Genomic DNA, 27,809 nt, shown 5'->3' on the forward strand with positions numbered 1-27,809 from the left:
GGGGGGGGCACACCCCAGACAATCAGTTTGACCGGAGCCTCTGGGGCTGTGAACAATGCATCTTGGGGAGAGGAACTGCCTAGATGAATGGGAAGTCTCTGCAAGCCTTTTGCAAGCCTGGTGCCCCTCCAAAATCATTTTTATTGATTTTATTATTTCATAAAATTTACGCATTGCTGGATTGTAAAAAAAAGGGAGAGGAAAAAACCAAGAACCTCAAAACAGTTTACAAATAAAAATATCCAAATAATAAAATTATGCATCAGGAAAATTAACTGCAACGAGGGCTAGGCGATATATTGATATAACTTCCAAAAGCCGTTTGAAGTCTGTATCGTGATAATCAGTTTCATGATTTTTGATCTGGCAATATATTGTGAATATATATATAAAAGTAAAGGTAAAGGTACCCCTGACCGTTAAGTCCAGTCGTGGCCGACTCTGGGGCTGTGGTGCTCATCTCGCTCTATAAGCCAAGGGAGCTGGCGTACAGCTTCTGGGTCATGTGGCCAGCATGACTAAGCCGCTTCTGGCGAACCAGAACAGCGCACGGAAACGCCGTTTAACTTCCCACCAGAGCGGTACCTATTTATCTACTTGCACTTTGATGTGCTTTTGAACTGCTAGGTTGGCAGGAGCAGGGACTGAGCAACGGGAGCTCACCCCGTCGCGGGGATTCGAACTGCCGACCTTCCGATCGGCGCGCCTCTCCATAGCCCTATCCTTACTTTAGACATTGTGATATATCAGTATATCGTGATGTTCAGCTGGTGATATATTGCGATGTTGAAAACCACATATCGCCCGGCCCTCACTGCAACGATCTGAAAGCTTTTGAAAAGTTAAAAGAGCGATAAGACTAAAAACAGATTTTAAAACTCAAAGTGGACTTTCTAAAGATCCGGGCAGGATTGTCTGAACAGAAGAAATGTCTCTACCAGGCACCGAGAAGAGCACAGCAAAAGCAGCTGCCTGATGTCTAGAGACAGGGATTTCTAAAGTGTAGATGCTGCCACACTGAGAGATTTGAGTTCTCACCAATGCAGAACAGGTCTGATGTGGCACCTGTAACCGTGCCAGTTCGGCTGATTAAAGAGGTTGTGGTCATGCGATCTTACAGGTAAACAGGTGCCAAGTTATTAAGGGCTTTATATTCTAATAGTAACACCTTGAACTTGGCCCAGTAGCAGATTGGCAACAGCCGGTGCAGATCTCTGAGCACCGGGATTCTATGCTGGCATGGTCTCACTCCCGTCAGCAATCGTGCTGCAGCATTCTGCACTGACTGTGGTTCCCGGATCAGGAGCAAGGGAAGCCCCACGCAGAGGGCATGGCAGTAATTCATGGACTGGCTGGGGCTGATGGGAGTTGTAGTCCGAAGCCGCAGGAGGGCGCCAGGTTTGCAAAGGCTGGGCTCCAGGAAGCCCCTTAGGAAATTAAAACAGGCACACGCACAAAACCCCAAGCTCCGGGCTCTGTAAACAGGAGGTGTCCTGCATTTCACCGCAGGTTCCTTAAGGCAAGTAGGTACTTCAGGTGCAATTGGTGCAGCCGCCAGCTGGGGCTCGATTTGGAGAAAGGCAGGTGGGGAGATGGAGATGGGGAGATCAGCGCCCCCCCAAAAGCCCTGAGAAGCAGGCACGGAAGCCCAGAGGAGAGGGAGCGAGGACTGCAAAGGAAGCTTCTCTGTTGACAGCTGCCAGGTCCCAAATTGTCACGGAGGAGTCGCAAGGGGTGGGGGTCATCTCAGTGCATAGAACGTCCCTGCCGAGTCGCAGCTCTCTGTGTGGCTGTGGGCTCCCAAGAGGAAAGTTTTTGGGGGGGCTGGATGAACCCCACAGGTCGCTGTGTCCGTCTGCCTTGCCATTGTCTCCTGGGGGATGTCCTTTCAGACAATACATTTCTGAGGTCCATCAGGTTCTCACAAGCTTGAGCCGAGCGGTGGTTGGAAGCCCCCCAAAAGAAGAAGGGGAAATGAGGTCCCAGCAACCAGAGACGGTGTTTGGGGGCCTGAGCCACCAAGGAAGTGTTATCATCGTCCCAGGCAAACTGTGCAGGTCATTGGTGCAAACGTGGCCGTTTTTCCATCTTGGATGCTGCAACGTCATCCGTGGCCTTGGGTCCCTGGCTAATCCAAATGAGCTGAGCCACAGAATCACAGGGGACGCCCGAGGGCCGCTAGACCGCCCCCTGCAATGCGGCAACCGCAGCTCAAGAATCCCTGCCGAAAAGCCCCCGGGGAAGGCGAGCCCACCTCCCCAGGTTATCCGCTTCACTGCCGAACGGCTCACGCCTTACAGAGATCTCCTTCCTAGTAATTTGAATCGGGGAATCTGGGCAGGAACGGTGGCAAAGACAGAAAGGAAAAGTCACATCTGGGGAAGAAAGAGGAGGAGGGGTGTGGATCCTTCATTCAGGAGGGGGAATGGGACAAGGAGACCCCCCAGCCCTGAACGGCCAGCCACCCCCGAGGGCATCCTTCATTCAGGAGGGGGAATGGGATAAGGAGACCCCCCAGCCCTGAACGGCCAGCCACTCCCGAGGGCACCCGTTTGCGGCCCTGGCGGGCAGGGTCAGCGCTGGGCAGCGTCCCCCTTCACAAGAGCGCGCAGGGTCTCTTGGCCTTGACGGGGGCCGGGTTGAGGACGGCACGGACGGCCTCCGTGAAGACGTCCTTGATGCCCTCCTGGTTGAGGGCCGAGCACTCCATGTACTTGACGGCATGAATCTGCCTGGAGAGGCTGATGCCCTGCTGGGTGCTGACGGGCACCTGGTTCTGCTCCTTCAGCTTCTTCACCGCCTCCGGGCTGGAGCGGAGATCCTTCTTGGTGCCCACCAACAGGATGGGGACGTCGGGGCAATGGTGGCACACCTCCGGGTACCACTTGTGCTTGACGTTCTCGTAGGAGGGCGGGCTGGCGATAGAGAAGCAGATGATGAAGACGTTGGTCTGCGGGTAGGAGAGCGTCCTCAGGCGGTCATACTCCTCCTGGCCGGCCGTGTCCCACAGGTTGAGGCTGATCGTCCGGCCGTCCACCACGCTCTGGGCGCTGTAGTTGTCGAAGACGGTGGGTATGTACTCCTTGGGGAAGGCGTTGGTCGTGTAGCAGATGAGCAGGCAGGTCTTGCCCACCGCCCCGTCCCCCACCACCACACACTTGATGCTCTGCATGGCGGCTGCCCTGGCACCTCCTCTCCTCTCGCCTTCAGAAATCTGCAGGGGGAGAGACGGAAGGAAGACACAGTCAGGGCAAGGAGGAGAAGCCCAAGAGGAAGAAGCTGCTTAGACTGAGCGAGGTCCCTCCTTGCTCAGTATTGTCTACACGCCTCGATCGGTACTGTCTACACGCCTCGCTCGGTATTGGCTACACTCCTCACTCAGTATTGTCTACACGCCTCGTTCGGTGTTGTCTACACGCCTCGCTCAGTACTGTCTACACGCCTCGCTCAGTATTGGCTACACTCCTCACTCAGTATTGTCTACACGCCTCGCTCAGTATCGTCTACATGCCTTGCTCAGTATTGTCGGGAACGAGCCGGCAGTAAATCACACTGTGCAAGTTTGCATCAACTCTTTATTAGCAAGAATGCAAACTGCACAAACTGGGCAAAGCATCAGGCTTTATGAGCGCAGCAGCTTATCCCCGGTAGGTCTTGCCCCGTGAGTCAGTTGCCGAGACTGAAAGTCCCCGCCTTCCCACAGCCATCTAAGTCCCTTCCTCTCCAGAACTTTGTCCAAGCAATCGGAGACTGTGCTTGTGTGAAGCTCACTTCTCCTCTGCCCTTTTTCTGCCTCTTCTGATTCTGGGAGACCAGTGGGGAGGGGAGCTTGTCCCAGCAGGAGAGGGAGACTCTTGCAGGTTGGCCACTGTGAGAACAGGATGCTGGACCAGATGAGCCATTAGCCTGATCCAGCAACAAGATCCTACATGAGACACCCATCTGGAAGCAACCCCCCAAGCTCTCTCAGGGGTGAACACAACAGCCCCCCCCAACCAGTAGCTGTTCCACACAGATCTGCAAGCGAGCATCTCATGCCCTCCGTCTGTCGAGATCTGCATCTCTCTGAGACTGGGTTACTTGCTTTGATACAAGGAAAGGCATCATATAATTCATTTCAATTCATAATATTCTTCATTGATCTTCATTTACATACTCAACAGCAATTACCACAGTAGAAGAATGGCGACAGAAGGTAACGGAATATGCAGAATATGGAATATGCAGAAATAGCTAGATTAACGGGGGAAATTCGACAACATGGTGATGAAACATTTCAAAAGGAACGGGGGAAATTTCTGTCATGCATAGGAAGGATAAGGTGAAATAGTGAAACCAGCAGAACTGAAATAAACCTCATAATGTGAAATACAAAGAAAATTTCTGGATAAAGAAAATAATGAAAAGTAAAATATATAATGTGATTAATCTAATCAATGGTAGTTGTAAATGAATAGACAATAAGAATTGTATATACAGGAGGATTTATTTGGCTATAGACACTCTATGGACAAATACGGAAGAAGAACAATAATATACAAAATGGATGAAGACAATGCGAAAAATTTAGATGTGATATAAAAAGCCAGAAGGAAGGAAGGAAGGAAGGAAGGAAGGAAGGAAGGAAGGAAGGAAGGAAGGAAGGAAGGAAGTTGGCTCTTAGGATCAAATATAAATGTAAAATAAAATAATTCATTTCAGCCATGCTTCTGAATCCCACTTGCTAGGGGAAGTCGCTCCAGTGCTCAAATCCTGCTTGCGAGTTTCCCACTGGGGCATATGGCTGTCCGCTGGGAGAACAGGATGGTGGAAGAGACAGGGCACTGGCCTGATCCTGCGGGGCTGCTCTCTTGCTCTTACTGCCCCTGCGTCTGGAGGCTCCGCTTTGGGGTCTGACCAATGGGCCTCTTCCCCCTTGCCCATCCCAGGCAGCCTTCCCCAGCCCTGCCAAGCGCCAAGGCGGGCAGCAGAGCTAATCTCCACCCCAGCCGCCTCCCTCCCTTGCTCTGAGGGTCAGAGATAAGGGCCGGCCAACGATTGGAGGGCAAGAGGCAGAGAGGGGCTGGGAGCTGCCGTCCGGCCACTGAAGGCAGGAAATGATTCAGAAGCAAATGCAAGATCACGAGTCTCTAGCGAGATCACAGGCAGTGACTAAGGTCTGGGCAGAAAACTCGAATTGCTGTTTATTCCGATTCAGCAGTAAAGAGCGGAGTTTCGCAGGGAAAGGGCCGGGGCAAAAAGAAACATGCTCAGAAACTGTTGGACCTGTTTCTAGAACGTGTGGAAGACCCCCAAGTCTGTGCTTTACGCGAGGAGCGCAAGCAAGGAGGCCTTGGGGCGCTGAACTCGTGTGAAGTTAAATAAGGTGTGCTCTATTACAGTCATTCCTCGGGTTACAGACACTTCAGGTTGCGTTTTTTTGGGTTGCGGACCGGCGAAACCCAAAAGTACCGGAACGGGTTACTTCCAGGTTTCGGCAGTCGCGCATGCGCAGAAGTGCTAAATTGTGCTTTGTGCATGCGCAGAAGCACCGAATTGCAACCTGCACGTGCGCAGACGTGCCGCTGCAGGTTGCGGACGCTGTGGGTTGTGAACGTGCATCCTGCACGGATCGCGTTCGCATCCCAAGCGTCCACTGTATTTGCATTTATGGCCCGGCTTTGAGGGGCAGAAAGGGCTCGGCCACCCAGGAAGGGAGCACATCTAGGAGAAGGGAAATTCTGGCCCTAAACCTCCACTGCCTTGTGGGATATCTCTGGGAGACGAAAAGGCTCGGGGGTGAACTCCACACCAATCTGGAACGGAGTCCCTAAGGCAGTTGGATGGCACCTTGTACGCCGCCTTCCGGTGCCAAATGTCTTGCTCTGCTTTCCTTCGTGGGGGTCTTGTCTTCTGGGCAGCCCAGGACCTCCTGACCCACCGCCCAGGCTTGCACCCCAGATAAGTCACTTTGTCGCTGCCAACGCAGCAAAAACAACACAGGGGGCAGCAGTTTTGAGTTACCGATCTCTGCAGCCACAGCAGGCACTGTGATTCTCCTGTGGTTTGCCTTCACACACCATTGTCTCTAGAGATGGATGGGTGCCAACAACCAACCCACCTTCCGTCTAAGAAGCCCAATGGGTGGTGTGCAAGGTTTTCTCTCTTCCCTCTCCACGCCCCCCCCCCAGTAAATAATCAAGTGAATGAATTAGGTCCACCTCCTCTGCTAATATTCTGTGCTACAGTTGGGCTGTTGTGCAATTGATTTCAGCTTCTGGGCTTCACACGAACAGTTGAATTGTCTCCTCTCTCCCTGCTCTTAGTTCCACACTGGCTTATTTTGGTTCCCTCACTGCCAGAAGTGAGGTTACAGAGAACCAGGCAGAGGGCCTTCTCAGTGGTGGCACCCGCCCTGTGGAACGCCCTCCCAGCAGATGCCAAAGAGAAAAACAACTACCAGACTTTTAGAAGACATCTGAAGGCAGCCTTGTTTAGGGAAGCTTTTAATGTTTAATAGACTATTGTATTTTAATATTGTGTTGGAAGCCGCCCAGAGTGGTGCCAGATGGGCAGGGTATAAATTATTATTATTATTATTATTATTATTATTATTATTATTATTATTATTATTAACACCTTGAACCTGGACTGGCAGTAAGTGTGGCTGTTTCAACAATGGGGCCACATGTTCTTGACTAGAAGCCCCGTCAGCAATCTGGCTGCAGCATTCTGCACCAGCAGGAGCTTCCGAACTGCCCCCAAGGGCAGCCCCACAAAGACCTCCTTACAGTAGTCCAGCCTCGAGGTTCCCAATGCATGATGGACTGTTGCAAGAATTGCAGGCCCTACATAAGCCTTCGTGGGGGGGCTCCTTGGATTTCAGAAAATATCTTAGGGGGGCAATGGGAGCTAAGTGCACTAAGCCTCTCCCAAACACCCCAATTGCTGTCCCTATAGAGCAGCGATGGCCAAACTTGGCCCTCCAGCTATTTTGGGACTACAATTCCCATCATTTCCTTTTTCCTTTCTCTTTCTGTGATGGAACCCCTATTTGGGGACTTCCCTGGCTTTTTTCTGGCCCACGTAGGACCAGTCTGGATAGTTGGCCTTGGTGAAGATCTGACGTTTTCATCCCCCCAAAAAATTTGTGATTTGAGTTTCTGCTGAAAGGAGGCTGCATTTTAATCTTGTTTTTTAAGTTGTATTTTAATCAATTGCTTTTATACCTGGTGTTAGCCACCCTGAGCCCGGTCTTGGCTGGGGAGGTATAAATAACATTTATTATATTATTATTATTATCATCCCTGACCACTGGTCCTGTTGGCTAAGGATGATGGAAGCTGTAGTCCTAAAACAGCTGGAAGGCCATGTTTGGCCATCATTGCTATACAAGAAGCCTCAAAAGGGCCCCCCCCCCAAGCTGAAGACAGCCAGGAAAGCCGCTCTCTCGTCTAGCAGAGTCTGTAGGGCTGTGTGGGGAGGAAGAGGCCGGATCCATAAATACACCCAGCAGCTTTTGGTATATTTAGCCCAGCTCTGGCCTCGGCTGCGTCCGGCTCCGACTGCCATTAATCTTAAATCTGCAAAGTGGGGGAAGCTGAGAGGCAGTTGCTTAAAAGGTTTCTTGGCAAGGCGGAAAGGCAGGTCCTTGTTTCTGGGCTGTGGGGTGGCTGTGGGGAGGGGGACGGCCCACAGGAGCTGCCCCCTCGGGCTTTGCTCTTCAGGTAAGGAAAAGCTGGCAGGAGTTTTGATGCTTTGACGTCCCCTGTCTCCCCAGAGCTGGAGACCACCCAGCGAAGCACAAGACTAGGCTGCTGGATCAGTCCAGCCCAGCATCCTGTCCTCACAGTAGCCAGCTAGAAGCCTATGGGAAGCCTGCAATCAGGATTCGAACCCAAGACCCCTCTCCCCATCCTGGGGTTTTCAGCAACTAGCATTCAGAAGCATCACTGTGGGTGGCAGAGCAGAGCCATTGTGGCTAGTTGTTGTTGTTGTTTAGTTGTTTAGTCGTGTCCGACTCTTTGTGACCCCCTGGACCAGAGCACGCCAGGCCCTCCTGTCTTCCACTGCCTCCCGCAGTTTGGTCAGACTCATGCTGGTAGCTTCGAGAACACTGTCCCACCATCTCGTCCTCTGTCTCCCCTTCTCCTTGTGCCCTCCATCTTTCCCAGCATCAGTGTCTTCTCCAGGGAGTCTTCTCTTCTCATGAGGTGGCCAAAGTCTTGGATCCTCAGCTTCAGGATCTGTCCTTCCAGTGAGCACTCAGGGCTGATTTCCTTCAGAATGGATGCGTTTGATCTTCTTGCAGTCCACGGGACTCTCAAGAGTCTCCTCCAGCACCATAATTCAAAAGCATCAATTCTTCGTCGATCAGCATTCTTTATGGTCCAGCTCTCACTACTGGGAAAACCATACCTTTAACTATACGGACCTTTTTGATAAACCCTCTCCTCCTCCATGAATTTCTCTAATCTACTTTTAAAGCCGTCCAGGTTGGTGGTTCATCCCTGTTATTTTCTACGTTTCTCAGATGTAACAACTGAAAATAATATTAATAATAATTACGTGTGTTGAATCAAATTAAAAACTCTAAGGCAGCCTATAATCATATGATTCCTCACCTAAGTGTGAGCAGATCAACGTGTATCTTGAGCTTTTCTGTGCGTTTTCAATTTGGAAGTGAGCCTATTACCTTTTATATGCGCTTAAAGGGGTAGATGAGATCTTCTTAAAGGCATCACTATTGATTTGTGAGTAGGGACCACTCCCACTACTGAAACGTATATTGGTATATTTAATAACAAGAACTCCAACTGATTTAATGTTATCTCTGTTCCAAAGGTAGGGTCCCCCCGTCCAGGATCCCCGTCCAGGTAAATCTCCCATGGCCGGGGGGTGGGGGCTGCCTTTGATGTCAGGAGAAGGGAAACGCCGCCGCTTGCAGAAATCTAAACAGGAAGCCAGCTAGGCAGAGACACGACCCAAGACATTTCGCTGTCAGAGGCAGGAAATCAAAGCTCTCCCCTATTGATTCACAGAGAGCACCACCCACCTGCTTAGGAAATCGCCCAGAGAAAGCCTGATCAAAGCGGACGGGGTCAGCGCAAGGGCCAGGCAGGTCCGTGGGCCTCGCACAAGAGACTTTTTCCTCCGCGCATTGGCCTAATCCTCTTTTAAAGCTATCTAGGTGGTCATTACTGTGGCAGGGAGTTCCATAGGCTAACTATGTGCTGCACGAAGGACTTCCTTTTTTAACTTCCATATTGAGGTTCACTGGAGTTCTAATGTTATGAGAAAAGGGCACAGGCTCCCCCCCTTTTTTTCTCCTTGCCGTGCTTAACGCTTTTATCATGCAGTCTCTTTTCTCTAAACTAAACTTTTTAGGAAGTTTCTCCGCTCTGGGATCCCACAGCTAATTCTCCCCTGGTCTCCTCCTTAGCCAGCTAGCCCTGGTGATCATCTAATGTTTATTGGATGGATTTCCCACCCTAAATTTATTTTTGAATTCTGAATTTATTGTTATTCACGTTTTATACTGTGTTTTTTGTTGCATCAATGAAGTGTTTTAAATTTGTTGTTAGACACCCTGAGCCCGGTTTTCTGAACCGGGAAGGGTGGGGTATAAATAAAAATTTATTATTATTAAACTAAACATCCCCAAACGCTGCAGTCTTTCTTCATATGGGGGGGTTACCCTCTTCATCGTTCTGCTTGCCCCTTTCTGAACTTTTTCCAGCTCCATTCTGAGGCGAGGCAACCAGAACTGGACACAGTTATCCCAGGCGCACCACAAGATTTGAAGAACGTCTTCATGATTCGGCCCGTTTTATTTTAAATCCCTTTCCTAATGATCTCTAGCATGGGATTTCCTCAAAAGCCCCAAACATAATGAATGCTAAGGGCGCCTTCGTGTTCCCTGAACAGAGCCCATTCAACGCAAAAAAATCCTTTGGAGCAAGACCTGTGCTCTCGCGACCAGAGATTTGTAGTTTTCTATTAGGAATTGTAGGGGCCAAAATTCCAAAGCAGCAGAAAATAACTTTTTATAGCCAACTTCCTGTCCAACCCCCCCCCTCCCCAAATCCTCCCATCCTGGGAGGACACTGGAGGTGTAAATACTAGAATACTATCACTGGTTCAAATGTGTTTCCCATTTGTAAGAGCTCAATCTTTCAGTGTGGTGGAACCTCGCCTCTGGAACTCCCTGCCTCATGACATTCGGCTGGCTCCGTCACTTCTCGGCGCCTGCTAAAAACCATTTCCCCTAGACAAGCCCACCCGGATGTTTAGAATGCCGGTGCGTTTTTAGTTTATTGCTGGTTCTTAACTTTTCTTCTCACGGTCTTCACAGTTTTCTCACTTTTCTTCACAGTTTTAACAGCTGACAATCTCACCGAATTATTCGAAGAGCAACTGTAATCAACAAATCACGCTAGTAGGACTGCAAGATGTTTTGTAAGGAGAAATATACGAAGCGTTACGAAGGAGAAAAAGACAGAGATATTGGTTATGAGTTTGAAATGTAGTAGGGAAAACAAAAAATGTATACTAAGAGATTAGATTGGAAAAATTTCAGACAGGACTGATGGAAGTCCAAAAAATTGAATAAGATGTAAAAGTATGTTTAATTACTGTTGAAAATGATATGTTAAAAAACTATATATATATATATATATATATATGTATGTGTGTGTGTGTGTGTGTGTATATATATATATATATATATATGACAATCTCACCATTTTGTTCTTTTGATAAACCGCGTCAAGGTTTTCTGCAACCAAGTGATCTATATACATTTCATACATCAAACCAAACAGCTTAAATTGCATTTTGAATACGTGTGCGATTCATTGTGACTGTTTTGAATATGATTGCGTTCTTGCCTTTCTCTGTGGGTCATACAAACCACTATTCTGGGGGGGGTGAGTTTATGGAACTGAGGGGGTGGCCCCCAAAAGTTAGGGAACTGCTGATCTGGAGGGTTCAGGTGACGTTTGCTCACCGGAAGCCGAAGTTCTGAAACGGGAAGCGGGACCCCAGTTCCTCTGCCGTTTCTGGGAAGTGGCCTCTGCGGCGGCAGAACCAAACTCCCTTTTTCTTTTTGGAGCGGGGTGTTGTATTTTTCACCCCTCTCGTGTCTATTCTCAGGGTCCTTCCCATTTCCTCAGCTGCCCCTCCTCTGGAGGGAGATTGCAGGAGGCAAGCGCCCTGGGGTTTGGCAGGCAGGGGGGAGCAGTTTCTGGGGGGCCTGGCCTCACCCACTGCCTGTTTTGCAAGGGTCTCCGCGCACCTCGGCTGGCTGCAACCAGGATGCTCAGAGATGGGGCAGCCAACTTGGAGACACAGTGGGTTTCCTTCTGTGTCACTCAGTCAGTTTTACTGCACATAGCCAAAGGCTGCAGCAATGCACACAGAATCATTCAGCAATTAAAAGAAAATATGCTGGATTAATACAAAAAACTTAAAATACAGTCATAAAAAGGTAAAGGGTAAAGGGACCCCTGACCGTTAGGTCCAGCCGCGGACGACTCTGGGGTTGCAGCACTCATCTTGCTTTACTGGCCGAGGGAGCCGGCGTACAGCTTCCGGGTCATGTGGCCAGCATGACTAAGCCGCTTCTGGTGAATCAGAGCAGCGCACGGAAACACCGTTTACCTTCCCGCCGGAGTGGTACCTATTTATCTACTTGCACTTTGACGTGCTTTCGAACTGCTAGGTGGGCAGGAGCAGGGACTGAGCAACGGGAGCTCACCCCGGCACAACCGATTTAAAAGCAATTGGAATACTGCTGAAGAGAGATGGGTTAGTGACATCCCAGGCACTGCCCAATCAGTGTTAGAAACTGAGATATGAATCCGAGACCTGGGAGAAGAGTTGGTGGAAGAAGACTGGAAGAAATTTAAAGACTATCTTCAGAAATACTACAAAATTAATGAATGCTAAAACTGTGCTTGGGTTGGTAATAAGTGGTAATTAGTGATAAAAGTTAAATAAGATTATGCAAAAAAAAGGCATGGATGATTGGCTGAAAATATCGATATAGAATGTGTCATGGTATAAAGTTTAAATATTTGAAAAAGGGTAAGAATTTGCTGAATTAAATATCTAAACGGGAATACAAAAGGGGGGAGGCGTGAGGAGGTCAAGAACAGAAGCATATGAATTCGAGGTTATTGGGAATAATGGATTTGTTTTTATTTTTTGTTTTTTGTTTAAATTTAATTTTTCTTAATTAGTTGTGATTTTTTTTCTTGTATTTCTGTGTGTTTCTTTTTTCTGTAACTTATGGTTTCTTTTTTATTTTGAGAATTTCTATTTTTCCTTTCTGTAAAACTTTAATAAAAATTTATTTTAAAAAAAAAAAAGAAAAAGAAACTGAGATATGAAGGCTAGGAGCTAAATGAAACCTTCAACCTAGGTTATGGGCACAACAACAGAATGTCTAGGTGCGCTTTTTTATAACAAGAATACAAGGCTGAAAATGAATGAACTGCAGCTAAAATATTATGTTCATTTCCCCTGCTCACCCCCCGAATATTCTTAAGAGGGTCTCTTCTCCAGTCTTCAGAGAGTAACTGGAAGTGAGGAGGCAGAAAAAGGTTCTCCTTTCCTTCCACTCTGCAGTTTTGCTCTGTAATCTTAGTAGCCGTATTGCACCCAGAGCTCAGAAACCGCCCAAGCTAACGAATCGCCTTGTTGCAAAACGCACCTAGAACAATGGGAGTTTCGAACTCTGCACTCAGTCGACCTTGTGCTCAGCCTGCTACTGCAAAGCAGGGGCAGAAGCGTTTCTCGAGTTGCAATTCTGGTGAGGTAACGTTTTGTTGGAGCAAGCGAAAACGATCAAGGGAGTGGAGCAACTCCCCCTGTGAGGAAAGGTTGCAGCACTTTTAAAACGTGTTCGTTTCAAGAAAAGGCGAGGAAGGGAAGCGACGCGATAGTAAAATCATGCATGGCACACAGAAAGCAGAGAAGAGTTTCCCTCCTTGTATCGTAACACTGGAATCCTTGGGGCTCACTTCCCAGGGACAGGAGGGGAGACAGTGATGGCGACCGACCTGGGTCACCTTAACAGAAAATTCAATGTATTTACCGAAGAGATTAAGGCTAAGGATGTCTGCCACTCTGGGCGGCCTCCAACAAGGATTAAAAACACATAAAATGTCACACATTAAAAGCGTCCCTGAACAGGGCTGCCTTCAGATGTCTTCTAAAAGTCAGGTAGTTGTTGTTCTCTTTGACATCTGGTGGGAGGGAGTTCCACAGGGCAGGCGCCACCACCGAGAAGGCCCTCTGCCTGGTTCCCTGTAGCTTTGCTTCTCACAATGAGGGAACCGCCAGAAGGCCCTTAGAGCTGGACCTCAGAGTCTGGGCAGAATGATAGGGGTGGAGACGCTCCTTCAGGTATATGAAGCCGTTTAGGGCTTTCAAGGTCAGCAGAAACACTTTGAATTGTGCTTGGAAACGTTCTGGGAGCCAGTGTAGGTCTTTCAAGACCGGTGTTATGTGGTCTCGGCGGCCGCTCCCAGTCACCAGTCTAGCTGCCGCATTCTGGATTAGTTGCAGTTTCCGGGTCACCTTCAAAGGTAGCCCCACGTAGAGCGCATTGCAGTAGTCCAAGCATGAGATAACCAGAGCATGCACCACTCTGGAGAGACAGTCTGCAGGCAGGAAGGGTCTCATCCTGCGTACCCGATAGAGCTGGTAAACAGCTGCCCTGGATACAGATTTGACCTGCGACTCCATGGACAGAGTAGATGGGCCGTTGGCCTGATCCTGCCAGCTTTTCTTAGGCTCATAATACGAAGATGGCGTTTTCAGAGGGACACCACTAGCACTCGAACCTTTGATGCTGGCAAGAGATGAAGCGAGGCAGCTGGACCGTCAGGTGAGCTGGGAAATCCAGGCTCACCTGTCACACCTGATAACTCAGGTGCCCCACGAATCACAGAACTGTAGATCCCCAAGCATGATCTGGTCCAACCCCCGGCAGTCCAGGAATCCTTTGCCCAACGTGGGGCTCAAACCCCTGACCTGGAGATGCAGAGTCTCATGCTCTACCACCTGGACCACTCTGGAAGAAGGGCAGGCGACGCTCTGTCAATCACACGCCACAGCCTGTTTGCAGTGGTGGGGTCAGTTATTCCTTTCCATCTCTTCCTGGCTTTGCTTCTCGGCTGATGTTGAATTAGGCAAATCCAGCCATTTGCATGTAACAGCTGCTTTTGCATGCCAGGTATAATGGGAGATGAACCTGTATACAGTCCTGTACACCTGAAGGAGCATCTCCACCCCCATCGTCCAGCCCGGACACCGAGGGCCTTCTGGCGGTTCCCTCATTGTGAGAAGTGAGGTTACAGGGAACCAGACAGAGGGCCTTCTCGGTGGTGGCGCCCGCCCTGTGGAACACCCTCCCTTCCTATGTCAAGGAAATAAGCAGCTATCCTATTTTTAAAAGACATCTGAAGGCAGCCCTGTTTAGGGACGTTTTTAATATTTAACGCTGTATTGTTTTTAACACTCGATTGGGAGCCGCCCAGAGTGGCTGGGGAAACTCAGCCAGAGGGGCGGGGTATAAATAATAAATTATTATTATATTGTTATTATTATGAACTGCCCTGAGAGATTTGGAATTAAAGGCGGAATTAGCAAGGGAGGCAAAGTGGAGGTTGCGGTGGGAATAGTCTCTCTCCTCCCTAGAAAAGACTTTTGGCCCAGGGACTCAAAAGGTGTCCCTTTGGCTTTCTGATTGCTGAGGAGCTCTGTGGGGCTCAGAAGCTTGCGGTTTCTCCAGAAGAGGAAGCCGTTCCCTCGCACGGACTGCTTTGCATATCTCTGCATGCCACCCCTGCAGCGAACAAAGGATGGTTGATCTGGATGTTGGGCAAAAGGCCAAGGGAGGCAGCCAGGAAAAGGAACGTGCAATGCAAATTCTTAGCGAGGGGGGTGGAATTTGGCTAAGCCAGGATTTGAACACGAAGCCAACCAATTTGCACTTCCTGAAAGGTATGAGCATGCCAACTGAAACACAGCTGCCCTTCGAAATTCCCTCTCCTCCAAATTTTGCAATGCAGTCCTCCAAACACGTGTACAAAATTCAAGCAACAAGAAAAACCATGTACAGAAATGGATTAATATTCGTAGAAACTGCTTGCGAGAAGGGACTGCGGGGTCTCCATCAGCTCAGCTGACCGGCCAGCGACTCTCCTCCCTTTGAAATCTTTCCATTCCAGCTTTCCCTTACAAGAACTCTGCAACTGAGAATTAGTGCCCAAGTTTGTGTTTTTCCTCCTCCCTCCCAACCCCTTTTCCTTTTGTGTCGTGTCTTTTAAACCGCTCCATCTGGCACAGGAAAAGAAATTCTGCACAGCACTAGATGGAGGAGCCTTTTAAAGAAAAGAAAGAAACCTTTTTCTTTTTTTATCTTTCCTTTCCAGGGAGGAAAAGCCTTCTCCGAAGGCCACCAATGGATTTCACTGTTTCCCCACAGAGCAATTACCGTATTTTTCGCTCTATAAGATGCACCAGACCACAAGGCGCACCTAGTTTTTGGAGGAGGAAAACAAGAAAAAAATATTCTGAATCTCAGGAGCCAGAACAGCAAGAGGGATCGCTGCGCAGTGAAAGCTGCGCAGCCTGCATTCGCTCCATAAGACGCACACGCATTTCCCCTTACTTTTCAGGAGGGAAAAAGTGAGTCTTATAGAGCAAAAAATACAGTAATTCTCATTTTGTACCGGCCTCGCTGTTGTCTTAATGTCACGCGGCTTAGGCACCTCAAGGGGGGTGCGAGAGAGTTCGACAACAAAAGCGGGGGACAGGAAACAGGAAGCCGACACCCAAAGGAGCCGGCTTGCGTCAGGGCGAAAGAGAGTAGGGCCACAGGCAGAGAACATCCATTGGTCTGAAAGAGGATTAGACAAGCTCAAAGGGAAGGAGAGGGCGAATCGTGGCCATTTGCCACAACAGCTTTTCTGGCTGGAGGCAGCTAGGCTTGAGAATACCACTTGCAGGAAACCGCAGGATCCTGACAGCGATTTTCCCACAGGGGCATCAAGCTGGCACCTGTGAGAACAGGATGCTGCCCTAAATAAGCCACTGTCCTGATGCACCAGGCGCTTCTCATGCGCCTATGGAGCCTCTAGAGCCAGGGGCAGTCTATCTCGACTCTGAGGTTCCCAGGGGTATCCGGCCGCTGTGAGAACAGGATGCTGGGCCAGGTGCGGAGGGGGCCCTTTGGACGGATCCATCAAAGCCCTAGCGAGGTTCTTGCCTACCTCACTCAGCCCAGGCCTGGCAGCTCTGCCTCCGTCCTGAGCCGCTGGGAGTAATAATAATAATAATAATAATAATAATAATAATAATAATAATTTTATTTATACCCCGCCCTTCCCGGTTCAAAAACCAGGCTCAGGGCGGCTAACAACAAACTTAAAACACTTAATTATAAAAGCAGCATAAAATACAGTGTAAAAACATGAATAACAATAAAAATCAAAAATCAATTTAGGGGAAATGAGCATTAGATAATCCCCAGGGCTAGCTGGCTGAATTGGTCCTACTTGGGCCAGCGAGGAGGCCAGGGGAGAATTAGCTGTGGGGTCTCAGAACGGGTGATCTTCAGAAAAGGGGAGAGGGAGGGAAGAGAAGGGAAATTAAAGATCAGGCTAAGTTCAAATTAAAGGCCAGGCGGAATAGCTCTGTCTTACAGGCCCGACGGAAAGAGGTTAAATCCTGCAGGGCCCTGGTCTCCTGGGACAGAGCATTCCACCAGGTCGGAGCCATCACTGAGAAGGCCCTGGCCCTGGTGGAGGATAGTCCACCAGGGCCAGGGCCTTCTCAGTGATGGCTCCGACCTGGTGGAATGCTCTGACTTCCTTAGGGCCTTAGAGAAAGCAAGCTGTGGGGGCTGTGGGCGACTCCCGCGTCACTGACCGGGCAACAGGACAGCGGGCTGGGCAGGAGCCTCGTCTCCTGGGCACCCGGCCTCCTGTCTAGGAAGGAAAAGGGCCTCATCTCTGACTCATTGGAAAGGGAAGGAATCAAGGCATCACCAGCTTCCCGCCCTCCGACCAGCCAGCGAACCTCCCTCTGAGGGCTGGGCTTTGCCAGCAAAGGGGGGTTCTTCCCATTGCCCCACACACTGGGGGAGAGCTGGCGTCAGCAAGCACCTCTTCAAAAGGTTGTAGGCCTGGGATGAAGCTGAAGGATGGAGAAAAGAAAGGACTTCTGCGCGTAGTTAACCTGTGGAACTCCCTGCCACCAGCTCGGACGGCTTTGAAAGAGGATTAGACAGATTCAGGGAGGAGGAGAGGGCTGTGGGCAGCTACTCTGCTCTGTTTCTGAACGCCAGTTGCTGGAAACTGCAGGAGGCGAGAGCTGCTCTCGCACTCGGGTCCCGCTTGTGGGTTTCTCACCGGTGTCTGGTTGGCCACTGGGAGAAGAGGATGCTGGATGTGACGGATGACTGGCCTGATCCAGTAGGCTTTCCTTAGGTTCTGATGATTGTCCCGCCTTTAAGGGGAGAAAACCAATGGACCTGCATTGATTGCTAGATTGAAGCGGGTTGGGCTAGATGACCCTCAGGGTCCCTTCTCACTCCAACTCAGGATCTGATTTCTTTCCGCAGGGCTGGTAAGACAGAGTTGTTCTGCCTGGCCTTTGGCTTGGAATCAACTTGATCCCCTTCCCCTCTTTTTTTTTTCCTTTTTCCTTCTGTGACGGAACTCCTATTTGGGGACTTCCCTGGCTTTTTTCTGGCCCACGTAGGACCAGTCTGGATAGTTGGCCTTGGTGAAGACTTGATGTTTTTATCCCCTAAAAAGTTTTTGATTGAGTTTCCACTGAAATGAGGCTGCATTTTAATGTTTTAATGTTGTATTTTAATCTTGTTTTTTAAGCTGTATTTCATCCAATTGTTTTTATATTTGGTGTTAGCTGCCCTGAGGCCCGGTGGTTGTTGTTATTATTATTATTATTATTATTATTATTATTATTATTATTATTGTTGTTGTTGTTGTTGTTGTTGTTATTATTATTATTACAATTCTATGATTCTGTGACTTGGAATTGGGCTCTGCCAGAGATGCGTCAGTAAGTTCACAGAGGCTCAGCAGCTCAACAGGCAGAGAACAGGAAATATGCGCTATAATATGAAGCCAAACGACCCAGTGACTGCCTGGGCTTTGCTTCCGGCTTCCAGGCAACCAGACGCGCTCTTCGGATCGGCCGAGATCCTCCTACAACCCACAGCTTCTACTGCCCAGCCAGCTCACAAGTGGAACGAAGCAAGCGATTCCCACCAAGGAGGAGCCCAGACACACAAACACACACACACGCTGCAATTCAAGAAACCAAGAACTGAGAACCAGGTCAAGTCTGAAGCAGAAGCATTTAATCCCTGAGAGAGGGCTCAAACACACGCAGAGCGCATGATGTGAAGAAGACCGAGGAACAGCCTCTCCACCCCCATCGTTCTGCCCGGACGCTGAGGTCCAGCTCCAAGGGCCTTCTGGCGGTTCCCTCACTGAGAGATGGGAGGTTAAAGGGAGCCAGGCAGAGGGCCTTCTCGGTGGTGGCTCCCGCCCTGTGGAATGCCCTCCCACCAGATGTCAAAGAGAACAACAACTACCAGACTTTTAGAAGTCATTTGAAGGCAGCCCTGTTTAGGGAAGCTTTTAATATTTGATGCATTACTGTGTTTTGTTGGGGGCCACCCAGAGTGGCTGGGGAGGCCCAGCCAGATTAGCGGGGTATAAATAATAAATTATTATTATATTATTATTATTACAGCGGCTCAAGGTGCACGGGGAGAGCATCTACCCATTTTACAGACGGCAGCTAGGAAGACCGAGAGGGCGCTCAAATGCACCACAAGACACTCATGGCACAACCAAGGGCAGAGACCCCTAGGAAGAGGTGGGAGATGACTCGGAGGTGAAGGCAAGAGCACTAGGGGCACAGGTAAAGGGACCCCTGACCATTAGGTCCAGTCATGCCCGATTCTGGGGTTGCGGCGCTCATCTCGATTTACTGGCTGAGGGAGCCGGCATACAGCTTCCGGGTCATGTGGCCAGCATGACTAAGCTGCTTCTGGCGAACCAGAGCAGTGCATGGAAACGCTGTTTACCTTCCCGACAGAGTGGTCCCTATTTATCTACTTGCACTTGACGTGCTTTCGAACTGCTAGGTTGGCAGGAGCTGGGACCGAGCAACGGGAGCTCACCCCGTCGCGGGGATTCGAACCGCTGACCTTCTGATCGGCAAGTCCTAGGCTCTGCGGTTTAGGAGGCGGGTTTAATTCAATTCAACGACCCTTTGAATTCCCAAGCAATCGTTCGTTCAAGTCAGGTCTCCCGTTCAATGGGCATTTCCACATTTCTTTATTTTTTTTAATGACAGAACACTTTTCCTCCGAGGAGCTCAAGATGGTGCACGCAGTTCTCACTAACAACCCTGTGAGGTAGGTTGGGCTGAGTGACAGCGACTGGCCCCCAAAGGTCACCCCATGAACTTCAAGGGCCGAGTGGGGATTCGAACCCTGGGCTCCTGGCACTCAAACCACTATGCCACGTTGCCTCCTACACCACACGCGGTTTCCAGAACAACGTTGACTGTTTGACCTAAACACTAGAGCAAGGGTTGCCCAACTTGGGGGGGGGGGGAGGTCTGGGGACTTAATACTTGGAAATGCACCCACAACTCTGTGCACAGGTCAGCCATTCGCACTTGCTCCCGTCAGCAAATAGGCTTGGAAAGAGGGTTTGTTCCCCTTCCTTTCTGGAAGATGCAACTGCAACCTCCCTCTGGCCAACAGTTAATCTACTTTTTTTTCCAAGGGGGGGGGTACTGCAACAGCCAAAGAAGCCCTTTGTGGGCACCCATGGGTGCTGCGCTGGCAACAAGGACACTAAAAGCAAGCTACCGTATTTTTTGCTCTATAAGACTTACTTTTTCCCTCCTAAAAAGTAAGGGGAAATGTCTGTGCATCTTACGGTGCGAATGCAGGCTGCGCAGCTATCCCAGAAGCCAGAACAGAAAGAGGGATCGCTGCTTTTGCTGCGCAGCGATCCCTCTTGCTGTTCTGGCTTCTGGGATTCAGAACATTTTTTTTCTTGTTTTCCTCTGCCAAAAACTAGGTGCGTCTTGTGGTCTGGTGCATCTTATAGAGCAAAAAATACGGTAAGTGCCAGTTCCTGGGAGCGGGTGCTGTGGATCTCTACAGGGCTTCCTTTCGAGGAGACCTGGCTAGGACTGTAAGGCAGAGCATCTGCGCTGTAGAGGAGGCGGGCTCCCTCCATGCTTTGAACCAAGCTCCAGCCGCGGCCCCAATCCCCCGCCAAGAGCATTTGTAAACAATTAGCTATCGCCGGCCTAGTCAGAGATGATGGGAGAAGACTTGAGGAAGCCATTGGTCAAAAGAACATCGGAATAGAGACTTTTACCATATGTGGTAGACTTGTGATAAAGTTAAGAACTTTTGGGAGTTAATTTAACTTCAGAAAATACTTAAATACACATTTCCCAAAGAAACCAGAAGCCTTTTTGTTGGGTTTGACGGGGAAGGAAATTAAGAAAGTGGATCAAAGACTCTTTATGCATGCCACAGCTGCAGCAAGTAATATGCTTGCCCAAAACTGGAAATTGCAAGAAGTTCCCACCATCGCAGAGTGGCAGACTGAAACGATGAGTTATGCAGAGCGAGCCAAACTGACGGGAAGAATTCGTGACCAGGACAATCAGAGGTTTCGAGAAAGTCGGAGTAAATTTATGGTATATATAAAAGACAATTGTAAAACTTTAAAAACACTGCCAGGACTGAAATAGCTCTTACAACGTATAGCTGATTTAAGGTTAAATAAATAGAATACGCGGTATAAGAAAACAAGGGATACTCGCGGAAGGGATGGAGGGAAGTTGCAAGCTCAGCAGAGCTGAAGTATTTATGTGATTTACTGTGTTGCATTGTAAAAGTATGTATAAGGAAAATAATAAAAAATTATTTGAAAGGGGAAAAAAGAACATTGGAATAGGACCACTGTGGGATCAGGCCAGTCCAGCACCCTCGTTTCCAGTGGCCAACCAGATACCCCAGTGGGAAGTCCAAATGCAGGATCCGAGCGTAAGAATAACACCCTCTTGCTGTTTCCATCAACTGGGTTTCAGGAGCTACCTCTAACTGTGGAGGCAGAGGACAGCCATTCTGGCTAAGTCACCGATGGTCTCCTCCTCCATCCAATCCCTTTTTAAAATCTCCCAAATTGGCAGCTATCACAGTCTCATGTGGGAAGGAGTTCCGTAGTTTAACCCTCTTCCGGATTAAGGACGCCTGCTTCTTGGGAGAAAAGCAATGACAAACCTAGACAGCATCTTAAAAAGCAAAGACATCACCTTGCTGACAAAGGTCCGTATAGTTAAAGCTCTGGTTTTCCCAGTAGTGATGTATGGAAGTGAGAGCTGGACCAAAAAGAAGGCTGATCGCCGAAGAATTGATGCTTTTGAATTCTGGCGCTGGAGGAGATTCTTGAGAGTCCCATGGACTGCAAGAAGATCAAACCTATCCATTCTTAAGGAAATCAGTCCTGAGTGCTCACTGGAAGGACAGATCCTGAAGCTGAGGCTCCAATACTTTGGCCACCTTATGAGAAGAGAAGACTCCCTGGAAAAGACCCCGATGTTGGGAAAGATGGAGGGCGCAAGGAGAAGGGGACGGCAGAGGATGAGATGGTGGGACAGTGTTCTCGAAGCTACCAAGATGAGTTTGACTAAACTGCGGGAGGCAGTGGAAGACGGGAGTGCCTGGCGTGCTCTAGTCCATGGGGTCACGAAGAGTCGGACACGACAAAACGACTAAACAACAACAACAAAAGATGAAAGAGGACTTTCTTTTCTCTGCCCTCATTCACCCAGAGCGGCTGGGCTTCATGTTCAGTGTTCAAGATTCTAGGGATTGGGCCCGGTCAGGGTTTGAGCCCTGCTCCCACGAGATCTTTCTCAAACAAGGACCCTGACGGAGGCCTCCGCAGCAGAGGAAGCCGCCCTGTGGCTTACGGCGCTGCGAAATCCGCTCCGAGCAGAAGGCCTGCCCTTCCTCCACCTCGCAGGTTCCTGTTTCCCCTCCCCGGGGCTCTTTCGTCAGCCTCGAGCCTCAGCCCTTCGCTTCCCCGTCTCCGGGAAGCTCCTCCTCGCGAGCGCCTGGGCGCGGCGGAAATCCCAGCCAAACTGCCTGCCTCTCCTGCCCTCGCGCAAAACTGGACTGCAAACGTTCCGTTGTCCCCGAGTCTGCTGGGCTGCTCAGCTCCTGAATGAACATGGCACCTGGCTGGCACCAGAGGCTTCGAGCGCAACACACACAGAGCATTCTGGGATGGCGCCCTCCACCCCAAAAAGCTTGGCTATTCAACTTTGGGGTCTAATGGAGAGGGGATGCGTTTTGAGGAGCTGGGAGAATCTCATAGGGAGATTCTTCACAGACTCGGGTGCAGAGGGCTCGTGTTCGAATCCTACTTGCAGGTTTCCCAGAAGAGGCCTCTGGTTGGCCCCTGTGAGAACAGGATGCTGGACCAGATGGGACCCTGGCCTGATCCAGGAGGCCTTATATTCTTACATTCTTGCGCTCAGGTTTCTCACGGGGCTTTTATCCCTCTGTCCCAACCCTGGAACTTGTCTGCTGAATGTCGGAAGATATTGAGGACCGATTTAAGAAAGGACCCAGCGGCCCAGGGTTCTAGGGCGGCGAGAGGGAGGTTTTGCTCCCTCCCCCCACACACTGCAAAGATGTTCGCAAATGAAGCCCTTTCCCCCAGCCTAAGATTTAGTGCTCAAAGGGACAAGTGAAAAATCACTTGGACCTGTGTTTTCTAGCTGCGAGGCGATCGGAAGTGCAAGTGAGCCCCACTCCTCTCACGGCCATGAAGCACTGGGACCGCCCCACCTGCCTGGGCTTTGCTTATTTCACAGAATCATCGAATTGTAGAGTTGGGACCCCACCCGGCCATCTAGTCCAACGCGCTGCAATGCAGCGTGGCCAAGGCCCAGCAAGGCCCAGAAGCTGGTGTGTCTATAGGAGGCTGGACTATTTGACCCCGGTGTCCCTTCCAGCTGCACAATTCTGCGATTCTCCCTCTTCCGCCTGGCAAGCGGGGCATCGCTCAGCAGCTCAGTACCCCTAATAAACCCCTAACAGAAATCTGATTCTTTTTGCTACCCAGACATTTTTGCAAAAGACGTTTTCCTGGCCACTCACATCCCGCACCTCCCTTCAATATGCAACGCTTAATACGAAACATTTCGCGGCTTGCCTCTATTCTCCTTTTTCCGTATCCCTTTGGGAAAACTAGCTGGCAACAGAATCCTCACGGTGCCGATCCAAAACCAATTAAGCCAGGGGGCTTCCTACTGGGTGTGCAGGGTCAGGATTGCAGCCTTAGAAAATTAGGCCCTTCTGGGGGCAGCAGCGAGAGAACCTGCCTTTTGGAGGTGGCTGGCAAATGAAGCTGCGGAGAGCTGGTCCAGATGCAATTTAGAAGACACCTGAAGGCTGTTCAGGGAAGTTTTTAATGTGCGACATTTTGATGTATTTTTAATCTTTGTTGGAAGCCGCCCAGAGTGGCTGGGGAGACCCAGCCAGATGGGCGGGGTACAAATAAATTATTATTATTATTATTATTATTATTATTATTATTATTATTATTATTCCATGAGCCACATGGTCGGGGAAGGAGTGAGTCCCTCCTGCCCTCTGTGGCATCAGCCGGGCCCAAGAGCGGCCGACTTCCTTAACAACCAAACAAACACACAGCTCCTCCAGGCAGGAGAGTCGTCGGATCGCAGCACATCTGGTTCCCATAAAAGCAGCCGGGACAACCCAAAGGACCCTCACATCGCGGTGGAAATAGGAGGTCGTTTTGGGGGCCACATTTTTGCACTGGGGGTGGCTCTGTCTGAGCTCCCAGGAAAATCAGGGCAGAGAAAAGGAAAATAACTTATTCACACAGAACACGGTTAACCCCTGGGACTGCCTGCCACAAGGGACAGTGATGGCCTCCAACTTGGATGGCTTTAGAAAAGGATTAGGCAAATTCATGCAGGAGGAGTATTGATGGCTTCTGGCCAGGTTGGGACAGCAATGCTTCTGAGCACCTGTGGCAGAGAAACGTTTATCTATTTTATCTTCTTATTTATATATCTATCTGTCTGTCTGTCTGTCTGTTTGTTACTAGATATTTATATTCCACCTTTTCCTCCAAGGAGCTCCTTTGTCCTAAAGGTAAAGGGACCCCTGACCGTTAGGTCCAATCGTGGCCGACTCTGGGGTTGCGGCGCTCATCTCGCTTTATTGGCCGAGGGAGCCGGCGTACAGCTTCCGGGTCATGTGGCCAGCATGACTAAGCTGCTTCTGGCGAACCAGAGCAGTGCACGGAAATGCCGTTTATCTTCCCACTGGAGTGGTACCTATTTATCTACTTTGACGTGCTTTCGAACTGCTAGGTTGGCAGGAGCAGGGACCGAGCAACGGGAGCTCACCCCGTCGTGGGGATTCGAACCGCCGACCTTCTGATTGGCAAGCCCTAGGCTCTATGGTTTAACCCACTGCGCTACCTGCTCCCTGGTCCTAGTCCTCATTTAATCCCCACAACAGCCCTGTGAGGTAGGAGGCAGGCAGGCAGGCAGGCAGGAAGGAAGGACCCAGGGTCCCGCCCTGCAAGAGTGATGCAAAGACCTGGTCGACACGCAGAGAAAGTCTCCACGTGCCAAGTTATCTCGGCTCGTGTCACCTAAGGCAGCCGGTGCCTAAGCTGAGCTGCATCATCGCCGACGAACCGCCCCGCAATAGCGAGATGTGCAAAACCGAAGCAGGCTCGCTGCGTGCAGAATCGGTGATGCAGCGGAAGCCAGAACTGGGAAGTGCGAAACGTTCTGCAGGGCTCCGCAAAACAGAGTGGCTGTCAAATGAGTTGGCCTGAAGGAGTCCGCAGTCCAGCAGCCCATTTATAGCTGGGGCTGAAAGGTGGTGGTTTTCAGGGTGCCAGCGAAGTAACCATGGGCAGCTCAAGGAAGGGGTTCTAAGATCTTGGGGGATATGAGAAGGGGTGTCTTCTCAGAGCATTGTCAGATTGTGCAAGGCAGTAAGTCACCAAACAATTAAACCCCTGTGTTTCAAACAATTATCAAAAATATCCAAGACAACATGACGGAGTACAACAATGCAATGTCGATACAAACTCTTTATATAATCTATACAGAACATTGAACGGCATGAAATATATGAAATATGCACTCTCTGCAAAACCAAATAAACAGAAATCTTATAAATCTCTTGTGCACTCTTGATGGATTCTCTTGAAAACATAGAACCCAATAAACATAAAAGTCTCTGAAAGTCTTTGTAGACTGTGCAAGTCTCTGAAAGAAGCAATGGGTCAGATTCTTATCTGGTAATAACAAGCCGTAAAGATGGTGCAAAAGGCAGCAGAGGATGGGAAGCCACCTGCCGGGGGGCCTGCATTGCAGCGGGTGGGACTAGATGACCCTCAGAGGTCCCTTCCGACACTTATATGATTTTCTCGGAGTGTATAAAACAGCTCAGAACTGTCTCCCCAGGGCAGGAGGAGAGGCTGGGGCTGAGGCACACTTTCCACAGCGGTGTCTCAACCGGGGGGAAGTACAGAAAGGGAACTTTGGATCGTCGTCGATTGCGCCCAGTTCCTCATTGAAAGTGGTGGGGGAAACAGCAGAGTCTCACGGCTGCATCAGCATCCCACGGGCCTGGGCAGCCTCCGCCAACCTGGTGCCCTCCGTCCCCCCACCGGCCCCAACTGGCAGGGGCAGATGTCAATCATCGAAGTCCAACCCAGGCCGTCTGGAGGGTGCTAGGACAGCAAAGGCTGGTGCAAACGAAGTGACTTAAATTTGCTTTTTTAAAAAAGCAGGCGGGAGTAGACAGATTTCACAGAGGAGGAAAGATCTATCGCTACACATGATAGCTAAATGGAGCCTCCAGGCTCAGTGACGCTCTACCTCTCCAGAACAGGGCAAAGAACCGGGAACCAGAAGCAACCGAGGGCAGACATATGGGTTTGGGGGTTTCATTTCCCCAGCAAAGCTGCCCCAAAGGAAGCGTTGCATATTGTAGCACTGGAACGGGGTTGGGCTGGATGACCTCTGAAGGGCCCTTTTCACACCGTGAGTCAAGGCTTCCTGCTTCTGCTGCTGCCACCAGCAGATTGCGAACTCTGTGACTCAAGGAGGTCCTTCCCAGCCGGGGTTTCCAAGCCGCTCACACGTCAACCGGCTGGAAAGTCCCTCCCATTGAGAACATCTCCGTCTGAAGTTGGAGGGCGGCTGGAGAAACTGAGGAAATGGCCCCCTTGGGAGGCTCCGGGAGGTTCGGGGCGTGAGAGGATCACGCAGCAGCTCGGATCGAGGCCACCACAATGGATCCGGCCGAATCGAGCCAGTCTCAAGGTGTCCATTCCTCTGCCTCTTTGGGACTCCCGTTCAGCCTCACATCCAGCCCAAATCTCCGGGCAAAGGACCACGGCTGCATGGTGGAACATCTGCCCTGCATGCAGAAGACCCTTTGGGGTCGCCAGCTGATTTGGGACTACAATTCCCATCATCCCTGACCACCGGCCTTGCCAGCTAAGGATGGTGGGAGTTGTAGTCCAAAAACAACCAGAGAGCCAAAGTTGGGAAAACCCTGGCTTAGAGCATCAGACCAGGGCCTGGGAGAGACGGGAGTTCGAATCCCCCACTGGAGCTCACTCGGTGCCATCTTGGGCCAGCCACTCACTGACCCTCACCCTGTCCCACCTCGCAGGGTTGTTGCAGGGATTAAATGCAAAGGGGGGGGGAGCCCTGTAAAGCAACCTTGAGCTTTTTGGAGAAAAGATGGGCTATAAATGCATAAATAAATGCAATAAATAAAAAGTCAGTCGACTGCCCCGCACAGCAGCCTGAACCCCTGGCCAGCTGCTGCCAGTCAGTGCAGACATTACACAGCTCGAGGGAGCAATCATCTCCCTCCTGCCAACGACCCCCAGAGACGTCGCTGAAGCTTCTCAACCATTCGGCTCCGCCAGGACCCATTCAAAAAATGCCGGGGAAGACACGTGACACAGACCGACCCCCGCCTCAGGATTGTACCATCTCAACAAGCAAAAAAAAAAAGGGAGGGGATCGCGTGTTTCAGGAACTCCCCCTGCCTTAGAAGCCGCGACTTGATGTCCTAGATGCATTTACCTGCCCAGCTGTTCCGAAAACACACGTGTGCGCCCGTGCCCACGCGCGGGGAAAGTGGGTCGTGTGAATGGGCAGAAAAGACGCAGTTGGGAGCCGAGTTGGGAAACTTGGGCACGAGCTCAGCCACCCCGTTATTAACCCCCGGATTTACTCGCGAGTCAGCCCCGATGAACCCGGTTCCGGAGCCCCAGAGGGCGTCCCCTCCTCCCGGCGCCCCGGGATCGGGAAGGAGGGCGACCCAGCCCATCGCGGCGCGCCCCTAGGCAGCGCGCCCTCTGCCCATGCCCCGGGGCGCCCTGCCCTGGCGGAGGAAGGCGCCTGTTCGCGGGCGCGCCTTGCGCAAAGGGAGCGTTGCGCGCGGGGTTCGCCCCGTCGGGGAGCCGGAGACCCACCTGGGCGCATGGCGCTCGGCCGGCCGGGCGGCGCCGCCGTCGCTGCTGCTGCTGCTTCTCGTCGCCTCCTCGGAGGAAGTGAGCGCGGCCGGAGGAAGTGTGCGAGGAAGGGGAAGGAGCAGAGGCTCGCTCGCCGCCGCCGCCGGGGAAGGGGCTCGGCAAGCCGGGCGGCGGCGGCGCGCCCCACCC

The 27,809-nt window shown here is 50.6% G+C and overlaps 1 protein-coding gene across 1 annotated transcript; it reads right to left on the minus strand.

Moving 5' to 3' along the window:
* On the minus strand, window positions 1–27,809 carry RHOG (ras homolog family member G). Its single transcript, XM_083610203.1, has 3 exons — window positions 27,621–27,809; window positions 2,549–3,214; window positions 1–2,478 (listed from the first exon to the last, which is right to left on the minus strand). Exon 2 carries the CDS (start codon window positions 3,170–3,172, stop codon window positions 2,597–2,599), a length of 576 nt encoding a protein of 191 aa, XP_083466329.1. The 5' UTR covers window positions 3,173–3,214; window positions 27,621–27,809; the 3' UTR covers window positions 1–2,478; window positions 2,549–2,596.

Source organism: Podarcis filfolensis (assembly GCF_964270895.1).
Source record: "Podarcis filfolensis genome assembly, chromosome: 4".
Lineage (NCBI taxonomy): Eukaryota > Metazoa > Chordata > Lepidosauria > Squamata > Lacertidae > Podarcis > Podarcis filfolensis.